This window comes from Parastagonospora nodorum, assembly GCF_000146915.1.
Source record: "Parastagonospora nodorum SN15 chromosome Unknown scaffold_10, whole genome shotgun sequence".
NCBI classification, from domain to species: Eukaryota; Fungi; Ascomycota; class Dothideomycetes; order Pleosporales; family Phaeosphaeriaceae; genus Parastagonospora; species Parastagonospora nodorum.
The window spans coordinates 673,409-696,098 of NW_001884558.1; the positions used below are offsets into that span (position 1 = coordinate 673,409).

A 22,690-nucleotide genomic window follows, 5' to 3' on the forward strand; every position below is an offset into this window, starting at 1 on the left:
ATGGAGAACAACAAGTCCACCTTCGGCAGATCCGTGTCAATGCCGATCTTTCAGAACCAACAGCAAGACGAACCTAATGCGCAAAACAATGGCGTAGCTGTGCATGTCGACCAGTACGACGCGCTTCAACACTCGCCTGGCTTTCAGACCTTTCGCAATCAGGCCAACAGTGTCTGGTCGAGAAACGGCAATGGCTTCGCCAACCCGCTCTCAAAGATCCACGAGACCAGGAACGACATCGGTGCTGCCAATGACGTTGGCATGAGCGTCGATGCACCTGGAGCATGGGACACTGGCATGGGAGGTACTTCATCCAACACAACTGACTTTTCAACCTCGTCCTCGTCCTCGATCAAGTCCGAAGCAACCATCAGGGCGCAAACGGCAGATGATCTCATCAAGAATGAGCTTACGCTCGGCTTCAACGATAACCAGATCAACGCTGACACCGCAACTTCTGACGCAGAACCTAAGTCCGCGAAGTACGCTTTCATGAGTCCTTCGGATGGCGCTTTCATGAAGTCGGGGCCAAATGAGCATCTCTCTTGCTCTTCCATCGAAGACTTTGGTGTCATCGGTGAAGGTCGCGCCCTGAACAACAGCAGCGAGGTTTCCCTAGGAAGTAAGACACCGCAGAAGAACTGGCTTCCTGGCCTTCAGCATAGATCGCCGGACACTGACAAAACCTCTCCGCCCAAAGACAGCGGCATCTACGTTCCCGGCGGCTTTGGAAACCACCGCAAAATGACCAGCCAGACGATGCCGAGTGTTCCTTCACCTCTAGGTCCACAAGCTCTCCACAACCTCAGCGCTGCTCTCGCAACCCTGATGTCGCCAGACTCACCCATGCAGAGCTCTCCTCACCGCAACGGCCAGTACGGAAGAAAGGCCAAGAGGAGCCAGGAGAAAATAGATCTCCATGTGCTCAAGGTCTCAGCTAATGCTGTAGGTAGCCCTTATCATCGCAAGACACCTGCATCCGGTCTCGGTCATGCGCGCAACATCACGGATCCCTTCGTCGAGAACAACAGTATGGGCGGCAGTTCGCCTGGAACCTCACCGTTCGGCACCCATGCTCGTGAGGACATGCCACTTCCTTCAACTCCCACAGTCCAAGTTCCTGCTACGCCTCCCTTCGAGGTCCGTGGCTCTCCGAGCGCGCAGCGCAACCAGAACAGGAACGGCTCATCCAACTATCTGGGCTTCAACTCGCCGCTCGCCCGCCGCGATTTCCACGCCCCCAATGCCCCAGTCTTCCAGCCAACTCCGTCCCTCCCAGCTGATCTCCCCTTCGCCAACGGCACTGCTACCCGCGTTGACCTACCCATTCCTCCCCCACCCCTCTCCACGGTCCATGGCAAGCTACAACACACTCAGGAGACTCGCGACCGTCTCAACGAGCAGGCCATCATCCGCGCTGAATGGATCCGCACCGAGGCTGCCAAGATCGCCCAGCTGAGTCGCCAGATGTACGCCGCTGAGCAGCAGTTCCGCTCCACTGGTTCCAAGGAGGACTATGAAGTCTGGCAGCGTCTCGCCGCGGAGTACGCCGAGGCCACGGATCTGGATAAGAGGCAGGAGGAGCGCAGGAACATGTTCATGCCGCCTGGTATGACGGCCATGCGCACTGGTGTCGAGAACCCCGGTGGTGACCAGTCTGCTGCGTTCGGACAGAGCGAGCGCGAGGGCAAGTTGCTTGGCTTCAAGCAGGCTTATATGGAGCGCATCTGTGCGGAGATGCAGATCAGGATGAACGAAAAGGCGGAAGAGGACGGCGAGGAGATTACGAAGGAGATGTTGGCGATGCTGAAGAAGGATGAGAAGAAGGTGCTTAGGCAGTATCTGGCTGATAGACTCAAGAATACGGCTGAGCGTCGTGATTGAGCGGGGCGGCGTGGTGTTGATTTTGATATCGATGCGTGCTTGAAGCTACTTCTCCTTGGGGTTGAAGCAAAGAGAGCTTGGACGACGAGATGTATGAATGGTGGTTGCGCGCCGCCCTGGGTTGTATATTGTGTAGTGATTTTGAGCTAAGCTCATGTCTATAGAATGACAATACACCTGGATTGAAAAGACGCCTTACTACTGCCAATGAAAAGTCGACAACTGTGATACAAAGTCTCAGCCGCACCCGAAGCTCTCGCTTACAAGTGATTGTGGTCAGAATCTAAAGCCAAACCGCACCGCGTATGTCCTCAGACTGTTGACTGAGAAGACGTTCCTTATGCCTCTCTAATTTCCCAGGTTGCCAGATTGCTTCACTGTTCTCCAAGTTAGTACACGTACGCCTGTTTGCCCACTATATCAATCTTACCCTGTTCGGACAAACGCTACATGGTGTCTCGACCTTGACGGTCGCCAAGATGGTGCCATCCTGCCCGCGAGCGCACTTTTGCTGCTTCATCTGGCCCTTGGGACAAAGCTGTTGGAGCACCATTTGAGTGTGGCCGCACCTGTGCGAGTATGCGTGGTAGAAGCACATGGTGATTTCGTGGGTTGGGGTGTGTGTGCGAGGTAATAATTGAGCTGGTGGAAGGTGACAACACTGATTGAATATCGGTGGAGGTGCTGATGACTGTGTTGGACAGAAAGAGGCTAGAAACTGTCATCAATGTCAGCCGAAGGTCTGTTGTGCTTGATTGGCATGCCTCGTACCTCAGTCTTTTTGTCTAGTGTTTGAAACAACGATGCGATCAGGTGCAAAGATGGTGTGAAGTAACGACTGTGAAAAAGCTGTGAGAGTTACGATCGACGATGTCTGTGATCCGTGGTATTTGTTCTCTCCTGTGACCTACCCACACCCTTATATGTGATACTCTATGCGTCGTTGGGCCCATCATGGTGCATCCCTTGTTTTACTGTACCTCAGTTTGATGCCAGCGGAAGCAACCTGCATCACTTCGGAATCCCTTTGCTCATATCCTACAAGCAGCCGATGCGGATGTCAAACTAGGCAATTGCGGTAACATCGCAAACTATGACTTGATTTGGCTACTGCGGTTACACTGACCTTCGTGCGCCTCGAAAGTCTTGCGATGTTTTCCCTTTCTCGGCTATCGCGACAGTCTGATTCGGGTACCTGCTTTCAAGCGACAGCGGAAAGATGCCTGTGGAATCAGCACAAGATTACAGTTTGGGTTCCTTGAACTGTGACATCGCATGAGCGTGCGGCCACATACATGCTGCGGGATGAACCCAAAGCTTAACCGACATGAAGGTAGCACTTGTTCACCCTGTCCAACAAGGACCATAGGAAGGCGTTACTGGGTACTTCCCGTTTGTTTGTTCTTTGCGGCTTGCTGATGTTATCGGTAATCATGTCGCTATTATTAAAATCTCCTCAGGAAGTCTTCCGGGAACTTGCAGATAGCGTAATGAAATCGACACTTTTGTTGCAATCTACGACGTGAGAAAGGCAAAAAGGTACAAGCTTACCCAGGTACAAACCGGACACGGAGATTGAATTGCGACTGAGTTCTCTTGGCTGGGTTCCCACGTAGTCAAGGACCTGCGATGATCTGTAGAGAAGTCACAACTCCGGCAACCCTTGTCCGGCTTCTACGGAAAGGGAACGAGCCATGATCGGGCCGCCCAAGCAGCACTAGGAGGTTATATCTCGATTCAGAGTACACCGACACCTTGTACAGGGTATATTCAACATCGCCATGCGACTTGGCAGCCGTCATTCGATCCACGTGACAAGAATTCAAGGCTCGTACCTGGGTATACTGAGAGAGAGCAGATTCGAATAGTAGGTCCGAAAGCGCTCCTGCGTCCTTGTAGTATAGAAGGGGCTGGGAGAAAGCGTTCGCCCAAATGCATCATGTACTAACAAAGTCACCTTTGGCGATTACAATGCTGCTGCTAGCAGGCACCGAGGAGGCTGATGGTGTCTTGAGGATGTTGGTCGAGAGCCCGCTAACTGCGTTGGCCAGCATTTTCAATATTCCAGCCAATCAAAATGCACGTTCACCGCTAATTCGGAGTGGATCGTTTCGATGCAAACTCGCTGCGAGTCTGCATGGCAGCGCGTGAGGTTATGACGAAACAGTAGCGGAAGAATATCAGTAGTCTCGTCCCATGCCTGTTTGGTCGACAATGTTGGTGGGTATGAAGGCTGGGAGATGCAGTAATGCTCCACCTCACAGCGTCATCCAGCTCTTTGGGACGGAGTACCATAATGCGGCCGCGAGCTGTCGGCTCGCCAGCGAACCCGTCAGCTGCATCTGCTGGACTCCACCGTGGGGTCTGGCGTGCTGTAGTTGCCAATAGTGACAGCTACAGGGCGTGCTGGTCTGTAGTGGCTGAACTGGCGCGCTGTAGGTACACAGTAGGGCTGTCAAGGGCCAGCTGCGTGGGATAGAGAATGATGAAATGCTGCGCACACCAGCCGTGTATTGATGCGCTGGCAGCCGGTGGTATTTCATCTGAGACCAGCTCATGAGGCACAGCCCTGCACGCGCTGGCAAGCCCTAAAAAACGGCGATTTTGCAGTGTAGGTGGTCAAGGTGGTGTGTCGTCAGATGGCGGTAGAGGCAATATGGCAGCTCTAGGCTCGGATGCCAGCTGGCAACGCCCCCATCTGAACTATTAACGGGAAAAAGATGATGCATGCGAGCGGGTGAGGTTTAGCGGAGAACACGTCAACGACCAACAGCGCTCGCCTGTCTGCAGATTGACGCAGGAGCTGCACCTGCATTCCCAGGCGGCCGGTGCAGATGGAGAGCGGGTTAATACTCACGTCGTCGACGGTTCGCGCTCGCCCTGCCAAATTCTCGCTCCGGCCGTTGTGGTTGTCGTTGTGCTACTCAGTTGCCAATTGCTGCGCACGCGCATCCCGCTCGCTTTTCGGACCACGATACCGCCCTCGAGCCCTCGAGTCGCGGAGGGACCCCCGCTACGTTCGACGAGACATCCTCGCGCAAATCCGCAGGCAGCTTGAGTTCGTGGAGTGTGCCGCCCAGTTCGCTTCCTCGGGTCTAAAACAGCTGCACTGACCTCTGCTACACCGCCTGCTGACCGTCGCGTCCTTAATATCGTCGCAGGACCGCGCGCGCAGGACCGCAGAGCTCGACGTAGTCGCAATGCGCTGTCCAAGGCCTCGCAAATCGATCTCCCAGCCACAATTCACTTCACAGCCCATACCTGAAGCCTTCTAGCCTGTCGCAAGGAAGTCCCCGCGTCGCCTCATCCACTGCGCGCTGCCATTGGCTCAATTGCCCTCCCGCCCGTCGAATGGGAGTACGCCGTCGACCCTGAACAGACGCTGCGACTCGACTTGTCCTAATAGAGGTAAATGGACATCTCCAAGCCTTGATGGACACCTCATGAGGGCATCTCAACATTCGGGCGTACAACTGACACTTCATCAGATATTCCAAATTAGTCCTGGCGCCCATCTGAGCATTCTGTACATTACCACCAACCCGCGCATTTGCCTTACGGCTTCTTCAAGATTCGCACACTGTGCCATTGTTACTTCACCAGCATTGCCTAATCCAGGAATTTTCCGAGCGGCGCCTAGGTCAACGCTCAATCTCCGAATAGGGTCATCACGGGAATCACAATTCACTCGAGGGGCCCAAGCGCACGGCTATCTGATCGCCTCTCGAAACCCATCAACTGGCTAGCACCCGTTGCTAGGTCCCACATTCTCATCTCCTTGAGCGGCGTCATCGAAAGACGCCATCGGTCAGCTCGGACCGGGCTGCGCTGTGTCTTGGTCTTGAGATACAGGCAACGGTCCGGGTTGGTTGACAGTGAGTGAATACTTTTCCTAGTTGCTTGCGCCTATCCCGGAGGGTCTACCTCTAGTTTCACAACTTTCTGTTGTCTTGGATACGCGATTACCATCATTGCCATTTTGGTAGTCTCAGAATTTCACCTTCGAAAGGCTCTGGCCGTGGTATTGGGTTTTCCACCAACAGTCGCCCTTTCCCTCCGTCCAACCACATCATCGCACCTCCCTCACGAACATCAACCTAACAGGAATCAGCACAACAAGCCCCAACACAATGGCCTCTTTAGACTTTGACCAGAAATTCCTTGGTCGGATAGCCAAGCAAACAGAAGAGTCCAACCCCTTCCTGTCAGGCGGCTCTCTACCAGATCCTAGGACTTTCAGTGCTCCTAGCACGACGACTCATCCGCGCGAGGAAGCTTCGCAAGCTCGACACGAGTCGAGACACGCCGTCACTCGCCGCCTACCAGCACATTATTATGGATGTCTCGAGAAGGTCTGTCGATACTGGAGCTCTACGTACTCCCGTACGCACAAGACAACCCAGCATGGGCCCGAATGTAGGGTTCTGAGTGTCAAGCTGCGAGCAAGCTTCTACCACATCTTCTGCTTGTTCCATAATCAGCCGCCTGTAACCACAACAAACATGACTTCGACAGATCCACGGGCACCGGGCTTAGTTCCTCTGCCACTTTCGCCAGGGCGCAAGGCAGGCCCACCTGGCCTTTCACCCCCATCGAAGCGCGCAGGTAAACAGCCCACCCTTCGCGAGCCCATAGATTCCATAGTCTCAGAGACTTCCTTCGTCACGAACCCATACGCAGCTGGTGGACCAGTCGGCACACCGTCGCCTGGACCGCCAATCAACGCGCCACCTGGCCTGAACCCCGTTCCCATCCCTCAGCCTTCGTCGTTCATCTTGCCGCCCCTCAACTTCGTGCCTTTGGCGAGCGGCTACTTTGCGACAGCTACTTCGTACGCAACTCAATTCCTTCACGGGTCACATCCATTGAGATTGTCAGTAGCGCTTGAACACAGCGCATTTCTGTGGGACTGCTGCCACGACCATGATGGCTCCCGACGAGTCGCCAGGCGCGCAATCAAGGATGTCTACCGCGCCCAAGAAGCCATGGACGACACTGAGTTTGAGGATGCAGCAGAGCTAGTCGGCATCTTGGGCCGCATGATGAAACGCAAGAGCTGGGAAGGGACACCGCGGATTGGCGGTATGGGTAGTCCGGAGCCCGTTGCACAAGGTGACGTTCAGGCGAGCGGTGGAACTACATACGGCAGCATTGCTCCTGTAGCGGCTGCTCAGCGGAGCCCACAGACCAGCAGACGGGCAGCCGAGGGTCATCCGCTTACAGATCCTGCAGCTCAAGGTCAGTCGAGAGCTGCTGCACACAGTCGATCAACATCCACGAGCAAACCATCGCCGAGACAGGGTAGCAGCCACGAGAACACGCCGAGGGTAAATGCACAACGCCGTTCTGGAGGCAGTCAAGATACCACACCTCGTGCCAAGCACGTCAGTATAGAGAGTGGTGCTAGCACAACACCACGAGCTCCACAAGGCGCTGGTGGTCGATCACCCGCCACGCCATCTACGGTCCGTGCCACACACCACTCACCCGGCAGCGGGGGCTCTCAGAAGGGTACCCATGTTATTGGAAACTCCATGCCCGTTACTCAAAGTGCAGCTGCAACGCTCGCCTCAGACACAGTCCGACGCTCACCCAACCTTCGCCGCTCCCCACGGTCATCGCCGACACAAGAGAGCGCATACAGAAGTCAACAGCGGTGACTCGCAGAGACGGGACAGGAACAGTCAAGAAGAATGGAAGTACAGTGGGCCATACCTGGTCAAGAGGCAGAGGTTTACCTTCTACCATCGACACAACCCTCATCTGTATCTTCAACTCCAGTGGACTACTCGAGGCCTATCAGCATACACCCTCACCCAAGGCCTTGATTCCAGTATCAAACTAAGCTACAGCAGCATGATCTAAGCAGCACCAACCTTGTCCACTGAATATGTCCGTCCCGTCGCATACAACCTTCGCGTATCATCCGAAAGCCATCCTCACCGACCTACATCGAACACACACCGCCTCTATCCTACGCCACTTCAGGGTCCCGAACCCTCCTGTATAATACCAGCGTTCCCATCATCCTATATACACCCCCAAATTCGGTCCGCACACCACCTCCCTGTAGCATATTGGACTCCACGATCCACAAAAGGCTCTCGGCCCAACCCTTCACCAGTGGCTCACCCTGCATTAATACTTTGGTGTACCTTTTTTCCCTTCTTCAACAAACGGCGTTAAATCTTGGTTGCTGTTATTATCTGCGCGCGCAAGATACCACTTCTTGTGAAGTCCCCGGTTTTGGTATGATAGAGGATCGACTGCCGAGTCTTAGACGAATTGGATGATTTGTTATTTGGAACATGGGTGGTGCCGTCCGGTGCTGCGTTGATTCGTGTCTCTTTTGTGAGGAATGTGCTTGCTAACCGCATAGTGATAGCTTAGGCTGTGTAACTCTTACACATTTCTCTTTCGTAAGCAGTTTCTGAAGCTATTCAGCCTCACAAATAACACGATGGTCACTCTCTAATAGCGCTTTGACTTCAAACAGCACACACGCATCACTGCGGCAGTTGGCGATGCTTTTGGATAACCGACTTAGCTAAGCAAAGGAAGCAGCGTGAGACGCCGACTGTTACACTCACTAGATAGCACTCAAAGGTATGTCAGATGTCGCGTACCGCGAGCATGGTGAAATTTTGCTGTTCGCTATATAACTAGAGTGCCTTCGAGGCAGGATCCTACCAACGCCAACCGATGCACACACCCACGAAATGGTATCGCCAAAGCGCCATGAAAATGCTAATACATCCAAAAGCCACGACCCCATCTACGACTCCGTCCTGGGCCTCTTCGCAGGCAACGCAGGAACCTTGAAGCCGCCCGCATCCACCTTCGACGAGCCACCAAGCTGCGTGAACGAGCCGCCCTTGAACCACCTGTCCTCGTCCGCCTTCCTCTTGCGGTTCATCTCTTCCCTAGCCCTTGGATCAACGAGCTCCAAGCCCTGCACAGGCGTGAAGGCAATCGAGCTCGTTCCAGTGCCTCCGAGTCCAACGCCACCGGTTCGCAGACCCTGTGCGCGAAGGGATGTAGCTGTGCCGCCAGCACCGAAGCCCTTGAGTGAAGATGCTGCGCCGAGAGTGGTGTCGCCGCCCCAGCCAGCGCCTTGCTTCTTTGAGAGTTTGGCACGTGTCTTGGGATCGATTTGTTGCGCGCGGAGGCGTCCGGTGTCTTTTGCGCCGACCATGCCCATGCCTTTGACTGAGTCGCCGTAGCCAATTTCCTTCTCTTCTTTGCCGAATGCCATGCGGTTTTGGGCTGCTCGAATCTCTGTCATGGCTACGCTTGCTGTTGTAACAATTAGTATTAGGTAAGTCGTAAGTTGAGAAGAGCATCTTACCTTTCTGGGCTCTTGCTCGTCTTCCTCCACGCTTGCGGCTGGGCTTGTCGTCCGGAGCTGGTAGAGCTCGGACACCGTTGTTCTTGGGCGGCTCAGTGAGCTTGTCCAGTCGCTTTTCGCATTCGTCCTTGAGTTGGTTGCCCGTTTCGGCATTTCGAGACTGGCCCACGCTGTCGACTCGTGCTGCAAGAATGACCTTTCCACTCAAGATCCTCATCGCTTGCTTCTTTAAGTCCTGTCTGATGGTTTGAAGAAGAGGACTGTGGTAGAGGAAACCCTGGTTCCGCACGCCTGTGTTGGTTGCGAGTCCAAGACCAGAAGCCTTGTTTTGGCCCAACGGCGCAATATTGCATGCAGGCGTCTTGGCTAATCCGTGAATGCCACCAGCATGGTTGATCAGCTGGGCTGCCGTAAGTGAACCAACAAGTGCTGTGAGATTGGGCGCGAAAATTGTCATGCGTGACTGGACAAAGTCCCGGAAAGTGTCCTTGGTCTTATTGAGTTGAAGAAGAAGTTTGCATGCATCAACAACGATCTCGAGCTCATTTTCATCAAGATCGCGGCCCTCTGCACGAGTGGCTTCGACTGATATGACCATGAGTGTAGGGGCGGGCAGGATAGTGTTAAGCGCGATGCCGACGACGTTATCGGGGCTCTGCGCAATTGTTTTGATCTCCTTCAGGGACCGGTTCCCAAGCACGGCAACAGTAGCAGCATAGTCGACCGGATTCTTAACGAGTTCCTCAAGGTAGGGAAATCTTGCTGAGTAACGGTCTCGAATGAACTTGTGAACAGCCTGGATCTCTCCGTCGATCTGTGTTGAGAACTCATTGGCTTCCTTGAGTAGCTGGTACTCGGGAGTGTCCTCGATAGACTCGCCGTCCAAGATCTCCGGTGTCTGATCCTTGACCACGTCGATTTGTTCGAGTACTGGGGTGAGATCCTTCATGAGCGTTTGGGCGCCTCGGATGTCTGCGGGTCCCTTCTTCTCTTTCTTGCCGTGCTCCGCAGCATATTGCGCCTCTTCGTCAACCATTTCTTCGTCTCCATCCGCGTCCGCCTGTGGTGATGCGCCTCCAGCGAAATCATTCTCCAAATCGGCCAAGTCCTCGTCGCCAGAGTCGGCGAAGTCGGCCATAAGCTCCTGCTCGAGAGTCGCCATCTTGGATAGATGCGCGCGCTTGCGTAGTCTTCGCGACGGTGGTGGGTGCGCAAAGGCGGCCGGAGGTTCCCCTCCTGTTGTGATGTGGTTGAGTGACGAGCTTGAAGTAGCACGCAGGCTGTTACGTACCTTTGCCTGGAAAGCCGCCGACAGAGAGGTTGGTGTGGATTGGATTGTTGTCGAGAGCGGAATTGTAGAAGAAGTCGCGATTGTGACGTGGGAAGCTTGACGCTTGGCGTGGAGACAACTTTACTGCCAGGCGGTAAAGGCGCCGCCGTATGAATTTCACAACCCGAGCTTCAATCACATCTCCGCAACACCAACTAGACGCGATCGGCGTTTTCTGAGGATTCCCGACGCGACGTCGAAGCGTCCTGCAAACATCGCAGTACCACCTCAGATCACCCCAACTCGACCGGCGACATGGAGAGCTCACGAGGACCTCCGCGCGTCAAGAACAAGGCGGCCGCGCCCATCCAGATCAGCGCCGAACAGCTGCTTCGCGAAGCCGTCGACCGTCAAGATGACAAGCTCAAGGCGCCGACGCAGCGCTTTGCCGACTTGGAGGAGCTGCACGAGTTCCAGGGCAGGAAGAGGAAGGAGTTTGAGGACTATGTGCGGCGCAACAGGATTAACATGAACAATTGGATGCGCTATGCGCAGTGGGAACTCGAACAGAAAGAGTTCAGACGTGCGCGATCCATCTTTGAGCGTGCGCTGGACGTCGACAGCACTGCTGTTGCACTATGGCTGCGTTACATCGAGGCCGAGATGAAGCACAGAAACATCAACCATGCGCGAAACCTGCTGGATCGAGCCGTCACTATTCTGCCGCGGATCGATAAGCTGTGGTACAAATATGTCTACATGGAGGAGACCCTCGGCAACATTGACGGTGCTCGTTCTGTCTTTGAGCGGTGGATGCAGTGGGAACCAGATGAGGCGGCATGGTCATCGTACATCAAGCTGGAGAAAAGGCATGGCGAGTTCGAAAGAGCCAGGGCCATCTACGAGCGCTTCACCGTTGTCCACCCAGAGCCGAAGAACTGGATCAAGTGGGCAAAATTTGAGGAGGAGAATGGCACCAGCGATCTTGTCCGCGATGTTTACGGCACGGCAGTGGAAACACTCGGTGATGAGTTCATGGACGAGAAGCTGTTCATGTCGTACGCGAAATTCGAAGCAAGACTGAAAGAGCTGGAGCGCGCCCGAGCAATCTACAAATTCGCCTTGGATCGGATGCCACGATCGAAGTCGGTGAATCTGCACAAGGCATTCACGCAGTTTGAGAAACAGTTCGGTGACAGGGACGGCATCGAGGACGTCATTCTTTCAAAGCGAAGGGTACACTACGAGGAGCAGGTCAAGGAGAACCCGAAGAACTACGACGCATGGATAGACTTTGCACGCCTGGAAGAGACGTCTGGAAATACAGATCGCGTGCGGGACGTGTACGAACGTGCGATTGCGCAAATACCACCAACACAAGAGAAGCGACATTGGAGACGATACATATACCTGTGGCTGTTCTACGCAGTCTTCGAAGAGACCGTGTCACGCGACGTTGAGCGAACACGGCAAATCTACCAAGAGTGCATACGCCTACTCCCGCACAAGCGCTTCACCTTTGCCAAAGTCTGGCTCATGTTCGCGCATTTCGAAGTCCGACAGAACCAGCTCACGACTGCGCGGAAGCTGCTCGGTCAGGCTATCGGCATGTGTCCCAAGGACAAGCTATTCAAAGGCTACATTGAGCTTGAGATGAAGCTATTTGAGTTCGGCCGGTGTCGACAGCTATACACCAAGTACATTGAGTGGAACGGTTCAAACTGCCAGACCTGGATCAAGTTTGCAGAGCTGGAGCGAGGACTGGACGACCTTGATCGTGCCCGGGCGATCTTCGAACTCGCCGTGGACGAACCACAACTAGACATGCCGGAACTGCTCTGGAAAGCCTATATCGATTTCGAGGAAGGCGAGGGCGAGTACGACCGCACACGCGCTCTCTACGAGCGTCTCCTCCAGAAGACCGACCACGTCAAGGTCTGGACTTCCTGGGCACAATTTGAACTCTCCGTCCCCGACGAAGGCGACGAGACCGCCGCCGAAGACGAAGACCGCCCAGTGTCCGAAGCCGCCAAAGACCGTGCCCGCGACATCTTCACCCGCGCACACACACGTCTCAAGGATCTCAACGCCACGACCGATCGCGTCGCCTTGCTCACTGCCTGGCGATCCTTCGAAGCCATCCACGGCACCGCGGAAGACCAGGAGAAGATTGAGAAACAGATGCCGAGGAAGGTCAAGAAGAGAAGAAAGCTGGACGATGGCGAGTTCGAGGAGTATGTTGACTATGTCTTCCCTGCGGACGACGAGAGCGCGGCCAAATTGGCGAAACTCATGGCGAATGCGCAGAAGTGGAAGGCCATGCAGGCTGCGAAGCAGGCTGGGGAGAATGGGGAATAGATGGTGGAGGATTTGGAGTTTGGCCCGGGTTGGGTTGTGTAATTGTAGATAGCGTGGACAGCACCGATGCTGATATTGAGAACATTTTAGGCCACATCAACCAGATGTCTTCTTCCCGGTATAACCAAAAAAGATCATAGCATGGCTTCAACATGTTCAGGAGGCTATATGAATGGAGTGCAGCAGCAAAACAACAACTATGAGGGTCAAACAGACTACAGCTGGAAAAGAAAAAAAGAAGGGAGGGGGGGCCGGGGGGCTTCCTAACACATGTTCGACCTGATAGGAGGGCAAATTGGCAAAAAGAAATGGTCACTACGAGGGTCGAACTCGCGACCTTGGCGTGTCAAGGCAACAATTGCTATTAGCACCACGCTCTAACCAACTGAGCTAAGCGACCGTACATCAACGTTTGGATAATTTGATGGAAGGCTCTAAATTTGTATGGTTCAAATATGCCAAAATTGGTCATGGGAAGTAAAGTAAGCAGAGAAGTGGTTGCTCGGCTAGGCCATAATAGAAGAGATTTTGTAGGCGGCTAAAATTGCGGGGTGGAAGAACACTTAGAGATAGGATAGTGGGGCACCCGCCGTATGACTCCAGCTCCGACTACTATATGTTGAAGTTAAAATGTTTTGCACTTCTTGAGATGATGTTCAAATCTCGTCATTTTGCTAAGGCTAGTCACCATCTTCTATCTCAACCTGCGTCAAACAGAACCTTGACACTTTCAAGATTTATTCGGAATCAACTAACACCTGATACCTGTACATCACACTTCATAGCACCCTCCTGGCGCGGTGAGTGGCAGTATCATGGAACTCAGTTGATGACACGGCTAAAGTTCAGGTCAGACAAGCCCCTGGTATCAAGGACCATAGGTGCTTACAAGCTTCCAATGGCGCATCCCGAGATCGGCAAGTAGCAATTGGTGCCTTGCTGTTTAACGGACGCGCCGCCTGCACAGTTGACGTTGCAGAAGGTCTGGAGGCCCCCTAATTCGCGCGGAAGATGATTAGCGGAAAGATGCTTTGAGGGAACGTAGCAGTGGGCCATGATTTTGCAAGCCCGCTGTGGAATACTTTGGACGAAAGAAGGACATGGGGATTATGTACGACCGCGTCCGTTGCCGAAGAAAATGTCAACTTCGACCCTGTTCCAGTTGACTCCAGTTGGGGCAGAGTAGCAGAGCCCGACGGTGCCCTGGCCACTGCAATGTACGTATTAGTTTGGCGATTACTGGGCATTCAGATAGCCTTTATATACCACAGAGCGCGGTTTTTGGTGGTTCACTTGTCCGATCAACATGATCAAGACCGGGCTATACGGCCCTGAATGGTACCGCCAACGTTCGTATTCAGAGTGCATATGTACCTTGATATAATGCACAATAGTTGATAGGAGGACAAATTACACCGACAAAGTCTAGAACCCGTTTAAAAACCGGCAGGAAACCAGTGAAGCTTATATCCAAGTTAACTGGTGTTGCTGGTAGCTACTGCGATTGTGCTGCAACGGAGAGAGGACGTGTGTATCTACTCACCAGACGAAGGCCGGAAGACTACATCCCTACAGGAAACTCACAACATACAGTGATTGAGCTTATATCTTCCTTGCCAAATTTTCTAATCATCGTGCCTTCCTCCGTGTCACCTGCATTCTGATTCCCGTAGTCAATCGCGGTTGCGATGACCCCGCATTACATACAAAGCTGACAGTACTAAATGCACGCATCTCTTGCCCTCCGAACGCCATCATGCAAAACCGATGAAAACTCATGATTGCGCCGTGTTAAACTCAGCCTAGTTTGGCTTCTCCTTGTGGCTAAGTGCAATAGTATCGGTGCCTTGCAAAAGATGTGCACCCCCCTAAACTTCTATAATGACAAAAGTCTATGATAAATAATGATGTAACAGGAGAGCAGTGATGTACTTAATGATATCATATTGCGGGCAGCAATTTTAGAGGTTAGAATTATCTAGTTCGCTCTAAAAGTGACACCTGTTAACGGCTATCTAGACCCTCTTAGACTATCACGAAGATCTAAGCCAATAGGAGTATACGGAGGTGTCTCTACGCTCTATTCAGTGAGGCTGAGGGGGGGTGCACATCTTTTGCAAACGATAATAGTGTAAGTTCAACTTGGTTCGAGGATACTCAACTACGACTAGAAGGATTTGAACCTACTTATAGTATAGCTGGTTACGCGAAATCTTTTGCAGACCATAAATCCCCATCAAAACTAGTTCAAATGAGTTATGGATTATCGAGTCCTCATAGCAGAGACACTCACTCGCCGTGCTCGTGGCGGGCCCCGTAACTATAGAAACCGAAGCCTACACTTCAGCAAGTGGGTTGAATCGAGAACTCGAGACTAGTGTTGCAGGAGAGGAAAGCCTATTATGCCACGGCATCGGGCGCTGTACAAAACGGGCGCGGAGGCGACAATACGAATGTAGTTTTGGGCCACAGCACATCACAGACATTCAGAATGAGCTACAGCAGACTATTTGTGTAGAATTACAGCAATTTAGGTAACGCCGCTCTCTGCTAGCGTTTAGTAAAACAGGCAGAATTACGTGGTAGCTTCATGCTTGGTGCTAAATGTTTGATTGAAAATGTTTGAAAGTTTTGGGTATCTCGGAAAGGACCAGAAAACTCCAAACGCCATTGCTATGCTCCTCCAAAAACCCCCAAAGATGAGTGTCATAACTCGCTGTATGACCTCGGTGCTTCCACGGAGCCTATCCATCCAGCTGGCCGAGGTACTTCTCGACTTCATCATTGCCGTAGAAAATCCTCTGTAGCTTATCGTGCTTCCTCTTCTCCACCTTTGCAAGTTTCCTAACCTTGCCAGCATCCAGCCGACCCTCTTTGACGTCTGCGGCACTTGCGCCGCCCAGGGCTCTCTTCTTCTCGTGCTCTTTCTTGTCTATGCCTAGCCCGAATTTGTCTCTCTTCTCCTTGGGCACGAGCGGGAACAGCATGCCTTGACCACTCGCGCCCAAGCCAACCCGCGCATCGACATCGTATCCGTGTTTCGACATGTACTTGAGCCCCATCCTCGTCCGGTCTATGGCTGAAGGTATGGGCGCTCGAGGCAGTGCAGCTTGGTGTGCAGGGCTGAGGAAGTGCATTCGTTGGTCTTTTTCCTTGACAGGCTCGCCACATATGCCACATGCCGGATATGCGTCCGCCTTTGGCTGCGGTTGACCATTTGGAAACATAATGGCCATGTATTTCTCAGCCATGGTATTGCCTTTGCCAGGAGCAGTTGCGATGGGGTTGTCTGGCGTGGCAGAGACAAATTGTATGGGGTTCTTCCATAGACCGCGACCGTAGGCCGGCTGCTGCGCGAAGGGGATCGTCGTGACATCGGCATCGTCGAATCGAGGGTCTTCTTCATATTCATCCTCCTCGGTGCGAGGGGTCATGCTGGGTGTCGCCATGGCTGTGGTAGTTGGTTTGTACAAGTTCGCGTGCCGATCGAACAGAGGCAGGGCGAGGGATGTTGTTTGTTACGCCATCTTCCGCGACGGTGGAGTACTGGCATCGGCGCAGTGAATCTGTACCGAGTATGCGACTAGTTTTGGTACTATTCTAGGCGACAGGGACCACGCGCAATCACATGTTCGATGACGCCACGTGCGTAGATCTGCTTAGCGTAGACACCATCGTTCCGCGTCCCTTAGACCCTTTCCGCACTACACCAGACAGCTATGCCTGTCAACATCATCGCTGCCGCCTTCTCTGAGGGCCTTTCCTCTATACCCGGCGGATGGACTGCGGTGAAGATAATTCCGGCGCTCGCGCTGCTTTACCTGCTAAAATGGTACTTCAACGGCGCGGTCAACCTGTCGGAGCGGAATATGCATTCCAAGGTGGTCATGGTTACCGTGCGTTACTTCACGAATCTGTGATGCTGGAGAAGTAATACTGACGTTCAAAACTAGGGAGGTACAGCTGGTATAGGAGCTGAAGTAGTCAAAGGCCTTGCAACCCGCGGTGCACAAATCGTCCTCCTGGTTCAACAGCCGCTCACCGACCCCTTCTTCGTCGACTACATCGAGGACCTACGCACCGAAACAGGCAACGAGCTGATCACTGCCGAGCACGTTGACCTCACGTCCTTACACAGCATACGACTGTTCGCAACGAAATGGGTCGACAACGCGCCACCACGTAGACTAGACATGATCATCCTGTGCGCGAACACAATGACACCACCCGGAGGAAAGGCAACGATGACAGAGGACGGTCTTGAATCGACCTGGGGCCTGAACTACATTGCCAACTTCCACCTTCTGAGCATCCTCAGTCCGGCACTACGAGCCCAGCCACCCGACCGAGATGTCCGTATTATATTCGGAACATGCAGTGCGTACATGGGTGGAAAACTGCCGGAATTCGACGCCAAGCCAAAAAAAGGTGCCAAAGCAGAGGCAACCGACCCCGTGGCGACCAGCGTATACGCAACATCGAAGCTCGCCCTGATGACATTCGCCGATGCATTTCAGAAGCATCTGTCAAACTACGCCCGTCCTGATAAGAAACCCATGAACGCACGTGTCATCATGGTCGATCCTGGCTGGACTCGGACACCCGGCATGCGACGCTTCCTCACCTTCGGTTCGCTTTGGGGGCTTGCGTTGTACATCTTCATGTGGCCACTGTGGTGGCTGGTGCTGAAGAGCGGTGACCAGGGTGCGCAGACGTTTCTTTACGCGGCGATGGAGGCGCAGTGGGGTAGAGGAGAGGGCAGCTACTTCCTGAAGGAATGCAGGCGCGTCACCTGGACAAGGAAGGAGATCGAGGACGAGGTACTGCAAAAGCAATTGTGGGAGAGCAGTTCGAAGACCATTGAAGTTTTAGAGAAAGAAAGCGCAAAGAGGAGGGCCGTGGAGAAGAAGGAAAAGGAAAAGGTGGAGAAGGCGGAAGCAAAGAGCACGGCAAAGGGGGCCAACGGGGATGCAACGCAACGAAAAGCAAAATGAGCCATGCGCGGAAGTACGCATAGACTACAGCATGAACACAATACACGATAATGTCGAACGATCGAGTGAATATATCAGCACATACTTTCAACGACAATTGCATCCTGGAAGCGACAATGCGGGAGTACAGACTCAATTGAGAGTGTTTTCGGGGTGCCATTGCATGATCTCTTCGGTGGGGCTCCGAGCACTCCGTTCGATTCTGTTATCATCGTGTCTGTCTAATAAGTGACGAATGGCCAAGGGAGCTTCATTCGCCTCCAATCCATTGCCCCTCACCTGATTGGGGAAACACCACTAAGCTGCTAGCGCTCTATATCTCCTCCTACCCACTCCTCACCAATTCAACTACCACAACAGCTTATTCAATATCACGGATCAGTCGCACCTACCTGCGCACTTGAGCAACACCAAGCTTCATCAAATCATGTCGTCTCACGTGTCTCACCTAGCCCAGAGATCGTTCTCGTGATCCTCTCCGCCGACAACATCGACTTCACCACTCTCCTCCGCCTCACTCGCGTTAATAAAGAAGGGCGTTCCCTCATTCACGACACCAACGCTAGACGTACAAAGCTGTTTCTCCCCCAACGCACGCCTTCCGGAGATCGTGTCACCGTTGGAGACGAGTATTACACGCCGTGGGCACACGCAAGCGTGATTCTTGATTACAAACCAGACGGTCGCAGGCCCTCTGCGACACCTATGGTATCTCTTTATAAATCCCAGCTCGAGCTACACCCGCTACTTCTGCCACACTGAGTTGAAAAGCACTATCTAGATGATGCCTTCTCGCTGAGTTACCGCCTGCTACGGCCACTACACAACTTGTGCGAAGAGCGATCGACATCGTGGCATCACATGTGCATCACTTCGCCTCCTATGCACCGTCTGATCCTGACCGTCCAACACATCCGCTATGATTCTACAAAAGCCTCCGGTGAAGCCAAGTTGGTGATCGAAAACCCTACAGGCATTACCTGTGGGGACTTATTTGAAGAAATAGGGAACACAAATCTTAAGCGGAACCTGGGCCTGATCGGCGACGCCAAGGACTGTAGAGGTGTCACGTATCCGTTCATCGGGGACAGTGAGGAGTGTCTTTGCTACGACAACATCGGACTACCAGATCTTCAATAGCTCAAGGCTGAAACACTCTGGAAGAATCTTGAAGCTAAAGGCGTTGTGCTGCGGCCATTGGGGGGTAACGATGGGATCTCCCCGGGGTACTTCGAGACAGAGAAGAAGGTTTCAGCAAGCGACATGCAAGAATCTGCGATCATCTGTGCTGCCGAAAGCCTTGCACGGATAGAGATGGGTAGAGCGAGCGAGCGAGCAGTGAAAAAGAAACCTTCACATTATGGCCATTTACTCGACTATCTTGGGATTAGCACGCTATAATCAGCTCATGACGATCCTCACTGGAGACCTGGGCATGAGAAGTGGGGCAAGCTTTCGCTCTTAATAACGGGAGTCGAGAGTACACTATCAAAACATAGATTGAGGCGGGAAGGGATGCTGACTGTGGGTGTGGCAACACCAGCTACAACAAGGCTCCTTGGACCGCCATGAGCACGGCATACTTACGAAATGAGTTGCCAGTCGCTCGCCAAAGATAAGACCGATATAGCATGTTTGGTCATCTTTGTTGTACACTAGCGAAACCTTCTTTCTAACATTATCTTCGGCCTGCTCCAGTATACATATTACATCCCAAACGCTTCTTCCCACCAAAAAGTCCAGACTCTTCACATGCTCTACTAATGAAAACTGACTTCGCGGGGCAGAGCACGAGAGTGGCCCAACATCGAAAGAGTGACTTCAACTTTCGCCTCGAACGACAGCGGGATGTGTCTGGCCACCATGAACGTCGATAGCGAGCCGCGATTGAGGATTGCAATCTTGCATTCGGGCCTCGAGTAAGCATTCGTCAGATCTTAATGTGAAGGGAGATGAGATAAGGATCTTGAAGGCGGCTTGCGTCGTTAGAGTGGGGTCGACGGGGAGAGCGGGACCGGGTACCTGCGTTAGATGTTGATGAGCATGCACTTACGCGTCATCAGCTCGTGTCTTCGCACGACCCAACTGACGACGTATATAGATGGCTTCGCTCGCTCGCTCGTCCTCTTGACCACTTCCTCCTGTCACCTGAGACATTCATTGCTCGACTTGATTGTACAACAATATTTGATTATTATATATTACTTAACTACCTGCACATGGACCATCGCGTAGCAATCCAAACATCAAGCCGCCAAACCATTGCGTCGCAATAGACACTACGATCGTACCCACTGGTGCTTCCTCCAAAAGACAAAGGTATACTGCAGATCAAAAACTCTCTCTCCAAAGAATGTCAACGTCGCGTCGTGAAAGAACGTGTAGAACCGGAAGCGCCGCCCGCTAAGAATGTCTCGTCCCGTTAAAAATATGGTTTGTAGAAGCAGAATGTGAAGTTCTGTGGGGTTCGACCTCTACAGAGCGAGCATGCCGATGAAGCCCAGCGCGGCACCGACGCCAGCGCCTAGAGCGGCACCGGGGTACGATGCGGCGTTGGCTGTGGCCTGAGCTGGACCAGAGGCTGAGGCGGTTGAAGAGAGAGTGGGCATGTGGACGCCTGATGCGCTGGTGGAGTTTCCTCCAGTCGGGTAGGCACTGACGGAAGGGACAGAGCTGGCGGGCGTGGACATGGCGAGAGAGGATGAGGTAGAGGGAGTGGGAGTAGGAGTTGCGCTGTGGACGACAGGGTACAGAGCTGGCAGAAGGCTCTTCACATCTGAAGGAAGCGCCTGGTACCACGCAGGTGGGTTGCCAGCGGCCAGAGAAGAAGCCATCTGCGCAGCGAACTCGGATGAGGATGCGAGCGCATAGCTAACAGACTCCTTGGGCAACGCGGTCGCAAGGACCATGAGAACGGAGTTCTGGACGTCGGCACTGTCATGTCATTGTCAGTGTTGATCAAGTCGACTTTGCTTTGTCGCTTGTGCGACATGAGGCGCATAACATACGGGACTGAGGTATACGGGACTGGGCTCTGAGCCACGGCGCCGACCGCGAGCGCAAGAAGCGCACCAACACAGCTGAATCGCATGTTGAATGTTTGAAGGTGATGTACCGAAATGAGTGATATGCGCAACCGTGGAGATTAGGACCGATGTGAAAAAGAGTGGAGGTGAACTGCACGCGTTCAGTGGAGTATGACAGTAAAAGAGCGAAAGTCTGTAGAGATTGAGGAAAGGATGTGAAGAGGGATCCCCGGCTGTATATGAAACGGGAGGCGGCCTCGCCGCTTCGCGACACCTTGGAGTTCACGATGGCACTGGGGCGTGCCTAGCCAACAGCATCGCGGCGCCTGGAGATTTAAAATTGCGACAAGGCTGGACCAGGAAATTGAGCATCAATAGGCGAATTGATTCGACGGTCACGCGGTAAATGCTGGTGTTTGATGCACCTATGAGATGCGGTGTCACTCTGTAGCACTGTAGTCTTCCATCGTGATATTTTCCGGTACCTGACGTGTTCTTTGGACGCTGACAGCAACACGAACAGCGAAGATTGTGAATCGTGGAGGCGCCTTGTGGTCGCGTGCGGGCCATGCTTTCATCTCATGTGGCCTCAGACAAGCCTTTTTAGCAGGCCAATCAGCGACCGCTGTCCCGCGCAATACAGGGGTTAATTTCCACTTTTTAAACATCGCACGGACCCTCGATAGAGCTGGCGCTCGGACAGCGTATCCCTGAGCAGCACTGTGCGAGGCTGCTCCGCATCTCAGCCTCGTATTATGTTTGCTGAAGCCTTGGTCAAACAGGCGGGAGACATATGTAACGAACAAGCAAACACAAACTTGGATATGGTGGATTTTTTCGAGACAACTTGGAAACGCCGCACGCACCAGTGCCAAATATCGATAATGTTGCCCATCGTGACTGAGAAGTGACGATGCGCATCGCAATTACCGTCCGGCTTTCGGCTCTGCCGCCCAGCTGCTGGCACCTTCTGTTTTCTGCAATTCATTTACCGCTTGAATGTCTTGAGCTCTCGCTTACACTGTTTATGGAGCCTCATAAGCATCAATTGTAATCATGTCGATATTGTGCTTATCTCATGTGCCATTCATACATACGTCGTATGGCGCTCGCCATGCCTCAGGGCTGGAGAGAAGTTTTTCGGCAGGTACTGTAGATAGCTAGGATTCACTACGATCCGTTAGTTGTACGCTCGTCGTATAAGGCTGTTTTGTGGGTCTCGAATGATGTTGCATCGTTATTGCAGTCTATGGAAATGCTAAGCATTTGTAGGCATCTGTCTATGGGGAGTCGTACTTGTCGCTTTAAATACCTGCCAAGTCTGATACCTTCGCGGGCCCTTCCTATGTCCGGCAATCCGGTTCTCCGCAGTCATCAAGCTTCGACATTCAAAGACAAGTGCAAAGTGTATAAGAAGAGCATGTACTCTTGCAATACTATCCGTACCTGCCAGCGCTGCACGCGAACCGCACCTTTTTGGTCCGCATCGACTGCTGGAAGACCCGGGATAATGCTTGCGGTGTGTAGTAAGGTGAAGATGAGCGCTGGTTGCTTAGTGCAGGCGGAGAGCCCGAGCAGCTTTTAGGATCTTACAACCAAGCAAAAGTCGCGATTCCAAGAGCCGAAATCGGTATGAGCGCACGTTCGTCAGTAATACCGTACGAACATACATCATTGTCATAGCTGTGAAACCAAACACAATATCGATATCGGGCAGCGGCAACGATACTGCTTTAAGAACTTCCAGATGGGCCCATCTCTTTGAAATATTGGAAAGGCTGTACACTGGTGACTGAATGATTGGTTATCC

General features: G+C 53.0%; 10 protein-coding genes and 1 non-coding gene across 11 annotated transcripts; 5 read left to right on the forward strand and 6 right to left on the reverse strand.

Annotated features, from left to right (window-relative positions):
• SNOG_06981 (hypothetical protein) lies at positions 1-1,884 on the forward strand (the record flags this gene model as incomplete). Its single annotated transcript, XM_001797287.1, has 1 exon — positions 1-1,884. The coding sequence occupies one exon, from the start codon at positions 1-3 to the stop codon at positions 1,882-1,884; it is 1,884 nt and encodes a 627-aa protein (XP_001797339.1).
• Positions 1,885-2,167: 283 nt separating this feature from the next.
• On the reverse strand, positions 2,168-2,482 carry SNOG_06982 (hypothetical protein; the record flags this gene model as incomplete). Its single annotated transcript, XM_001797288.1, has 2 exons — positions 2,168-2,200; positions 2,315-2,482. The coding sequence occupies 2 exons, from the start codon at positions 2,480-2,482 to the stop codon at positions 2,168-2,170; spliced, it is 201 nt and encodes a 66-aa protein (XP_001797340.1).
• A 3,904-nt stretch (positions 2,483-6,386) lies between these two features.
• SNOG_06983 (hypothetical protein) lies at positions 6,387-8,026 on the forward strand (the record flags this gene model as incomplete). The annotated part of the gene is made up of 2 exons (XM_001797289.1): positions 6,387-7,463; positions 7,958-8,026. The coding sequence occupies 2 exons, from the start codon at positions 6,387-6,389 to the stop codon at positions 8,024-8,026; spliced, it is 1,146 nt and encodes a 381-aa protein (XP_001797341.1).
• A 475-nt stretch (positions 8,027-8,501) lies between these two features.
• Positions 8,502-10,394, reverse strand: SNOG_06984 (hypothetical protein; the record flags this gene model as incomplete). The annotated part of the gene is made up of 2 exons (XM_001797290.1): positions 8,502-9,180; positions 9,233-10,394. The coding sequence occupies 2 exons, from the start codon at positions 10,392-10,394 to the stop codon at positions 8,660-8,662; spliced, it is 1,683 nt and encodes a 560-aa protein (XP_001797342.1). The 3' UTR covers positions 8,502-8,659.
• Positions 10,395-10,817: 423 nt separating this feature from the next.
• Positions 10,818-12,860, forward strand: SNOG_06985 (hypothetical protein; the record flags this gene model as incomplete). Its single annotated transcript, XM_001797291.1, has 1 exon — positions 10,818-12,860. The coding sequence occupies one exon, from the start codon at positions 10,818-10,820 to the stop codon at positions 12,858-12,860; it is 2,043 nt and encodes a 680-aa protein (XP_001797343.1).
• Positions 12,861-13,169: 309 nt separating this feature from the next.
• SNOG_16626 lies at positions 13,170-13,260 on the reverse strand. Its single transcript is given in 2 exon segments — positions 13,170-13,205; positions 13,223-13,260. It is a non-coding gene; the product is annotated as a tRNA-Ile (tRNA).
• A 422-nt stretch (positions 13,261-13,682) lies between these two features.
• On the reverse strand, positions 13,683-13,916 carry SNOG_06986 (hypothetical protein; the record flags this gene model as incomplete). The annotated part of the gene is made up of 2 exons (XM_001797292.1): positions 13,683-13,698; positions 13,750-13,916. 2 exons carry the CDS (start codon positions 13,914-13,916, stop codon positions 13,683-13,685), a joined length of 183 nt encoding a protein of 60 aa, XP_001797344.1.
• Positions 13,917-15,604: 1,688 nt separating this feature from the next.
• On the reverse strand, positions 15,605-16,309 carry SNOG_06987 (hypothetical protein; the record flags this gene model as incomplete). The annotated part of the gene is made up of 1 exon (XM_001797293.1): positions 15,605-16,309. One exon carries the CDS (start codon positions 16,307-16,309, stop codon positions 15,605-15,607), a length of 705 nt encoding a protein of 234 aa, XP_001797345.1.
• Positions 16,310-16,579: 270 nt separating this feature from the next.
• On the forward strand, positions 16,580-17,854 carry SNOG_06988 (hypothetical protein; the record flags this gene model as incomplete). Its single annotated transcript, XM_001797294.1, has 2 exons — positions 16,580-16,756; positions 16,814-17,854. The coding sequence occupies 2 exons, from the start codon at positions 16,580-16,582 to the stop codon at positions 17,852-17,854; spliced, it is 1,218 nt and encodes a 405-aa protein (XP_001797346.1).
• Positions 17,855-18,281: 427 nt separating this feature from the next.
• Positions 18,282-18,994, forward strand: SNOG_06989 (hypothetical protein; the record flags this gene model as incomplete). Its single annotated transcript, XM_001797295.1, has 3 exons — positions 18,282-18,293; positions 18,431-18,562; positions 18,626-18,994. The coding sequence occupies 3 exons, from the start codon at positions 18,282-18,284 to the stop codon at positions 18,992-18,994; spliced, it is 513 nt and encodes a 170-aa protein (XP_001797347.1).
• A 1,031-nt stretch (positions 18,995-20,025) lies between these two features.
• On the reverse strand, positions 20,026-20,945 carry SNOG_06990 (hypothetical protein; the record flags this gene model as incomplete). The annotated part of the gene is made up of 2 exons (XM_001797296.1): positions 20,026-20,788; positions 20,863-20,945. 2 exons carry the CDS (start codon positions 20,943-20,945, stop codon positions 20,329-20,331), a joined length of 543 nt encoding a protein of 180 aa, XP_001797348.1. The 3' UTR covers positions 20,026-20,328.
• Positions 20,946-22,690: the final 1,745 nt, after the last annotated feature.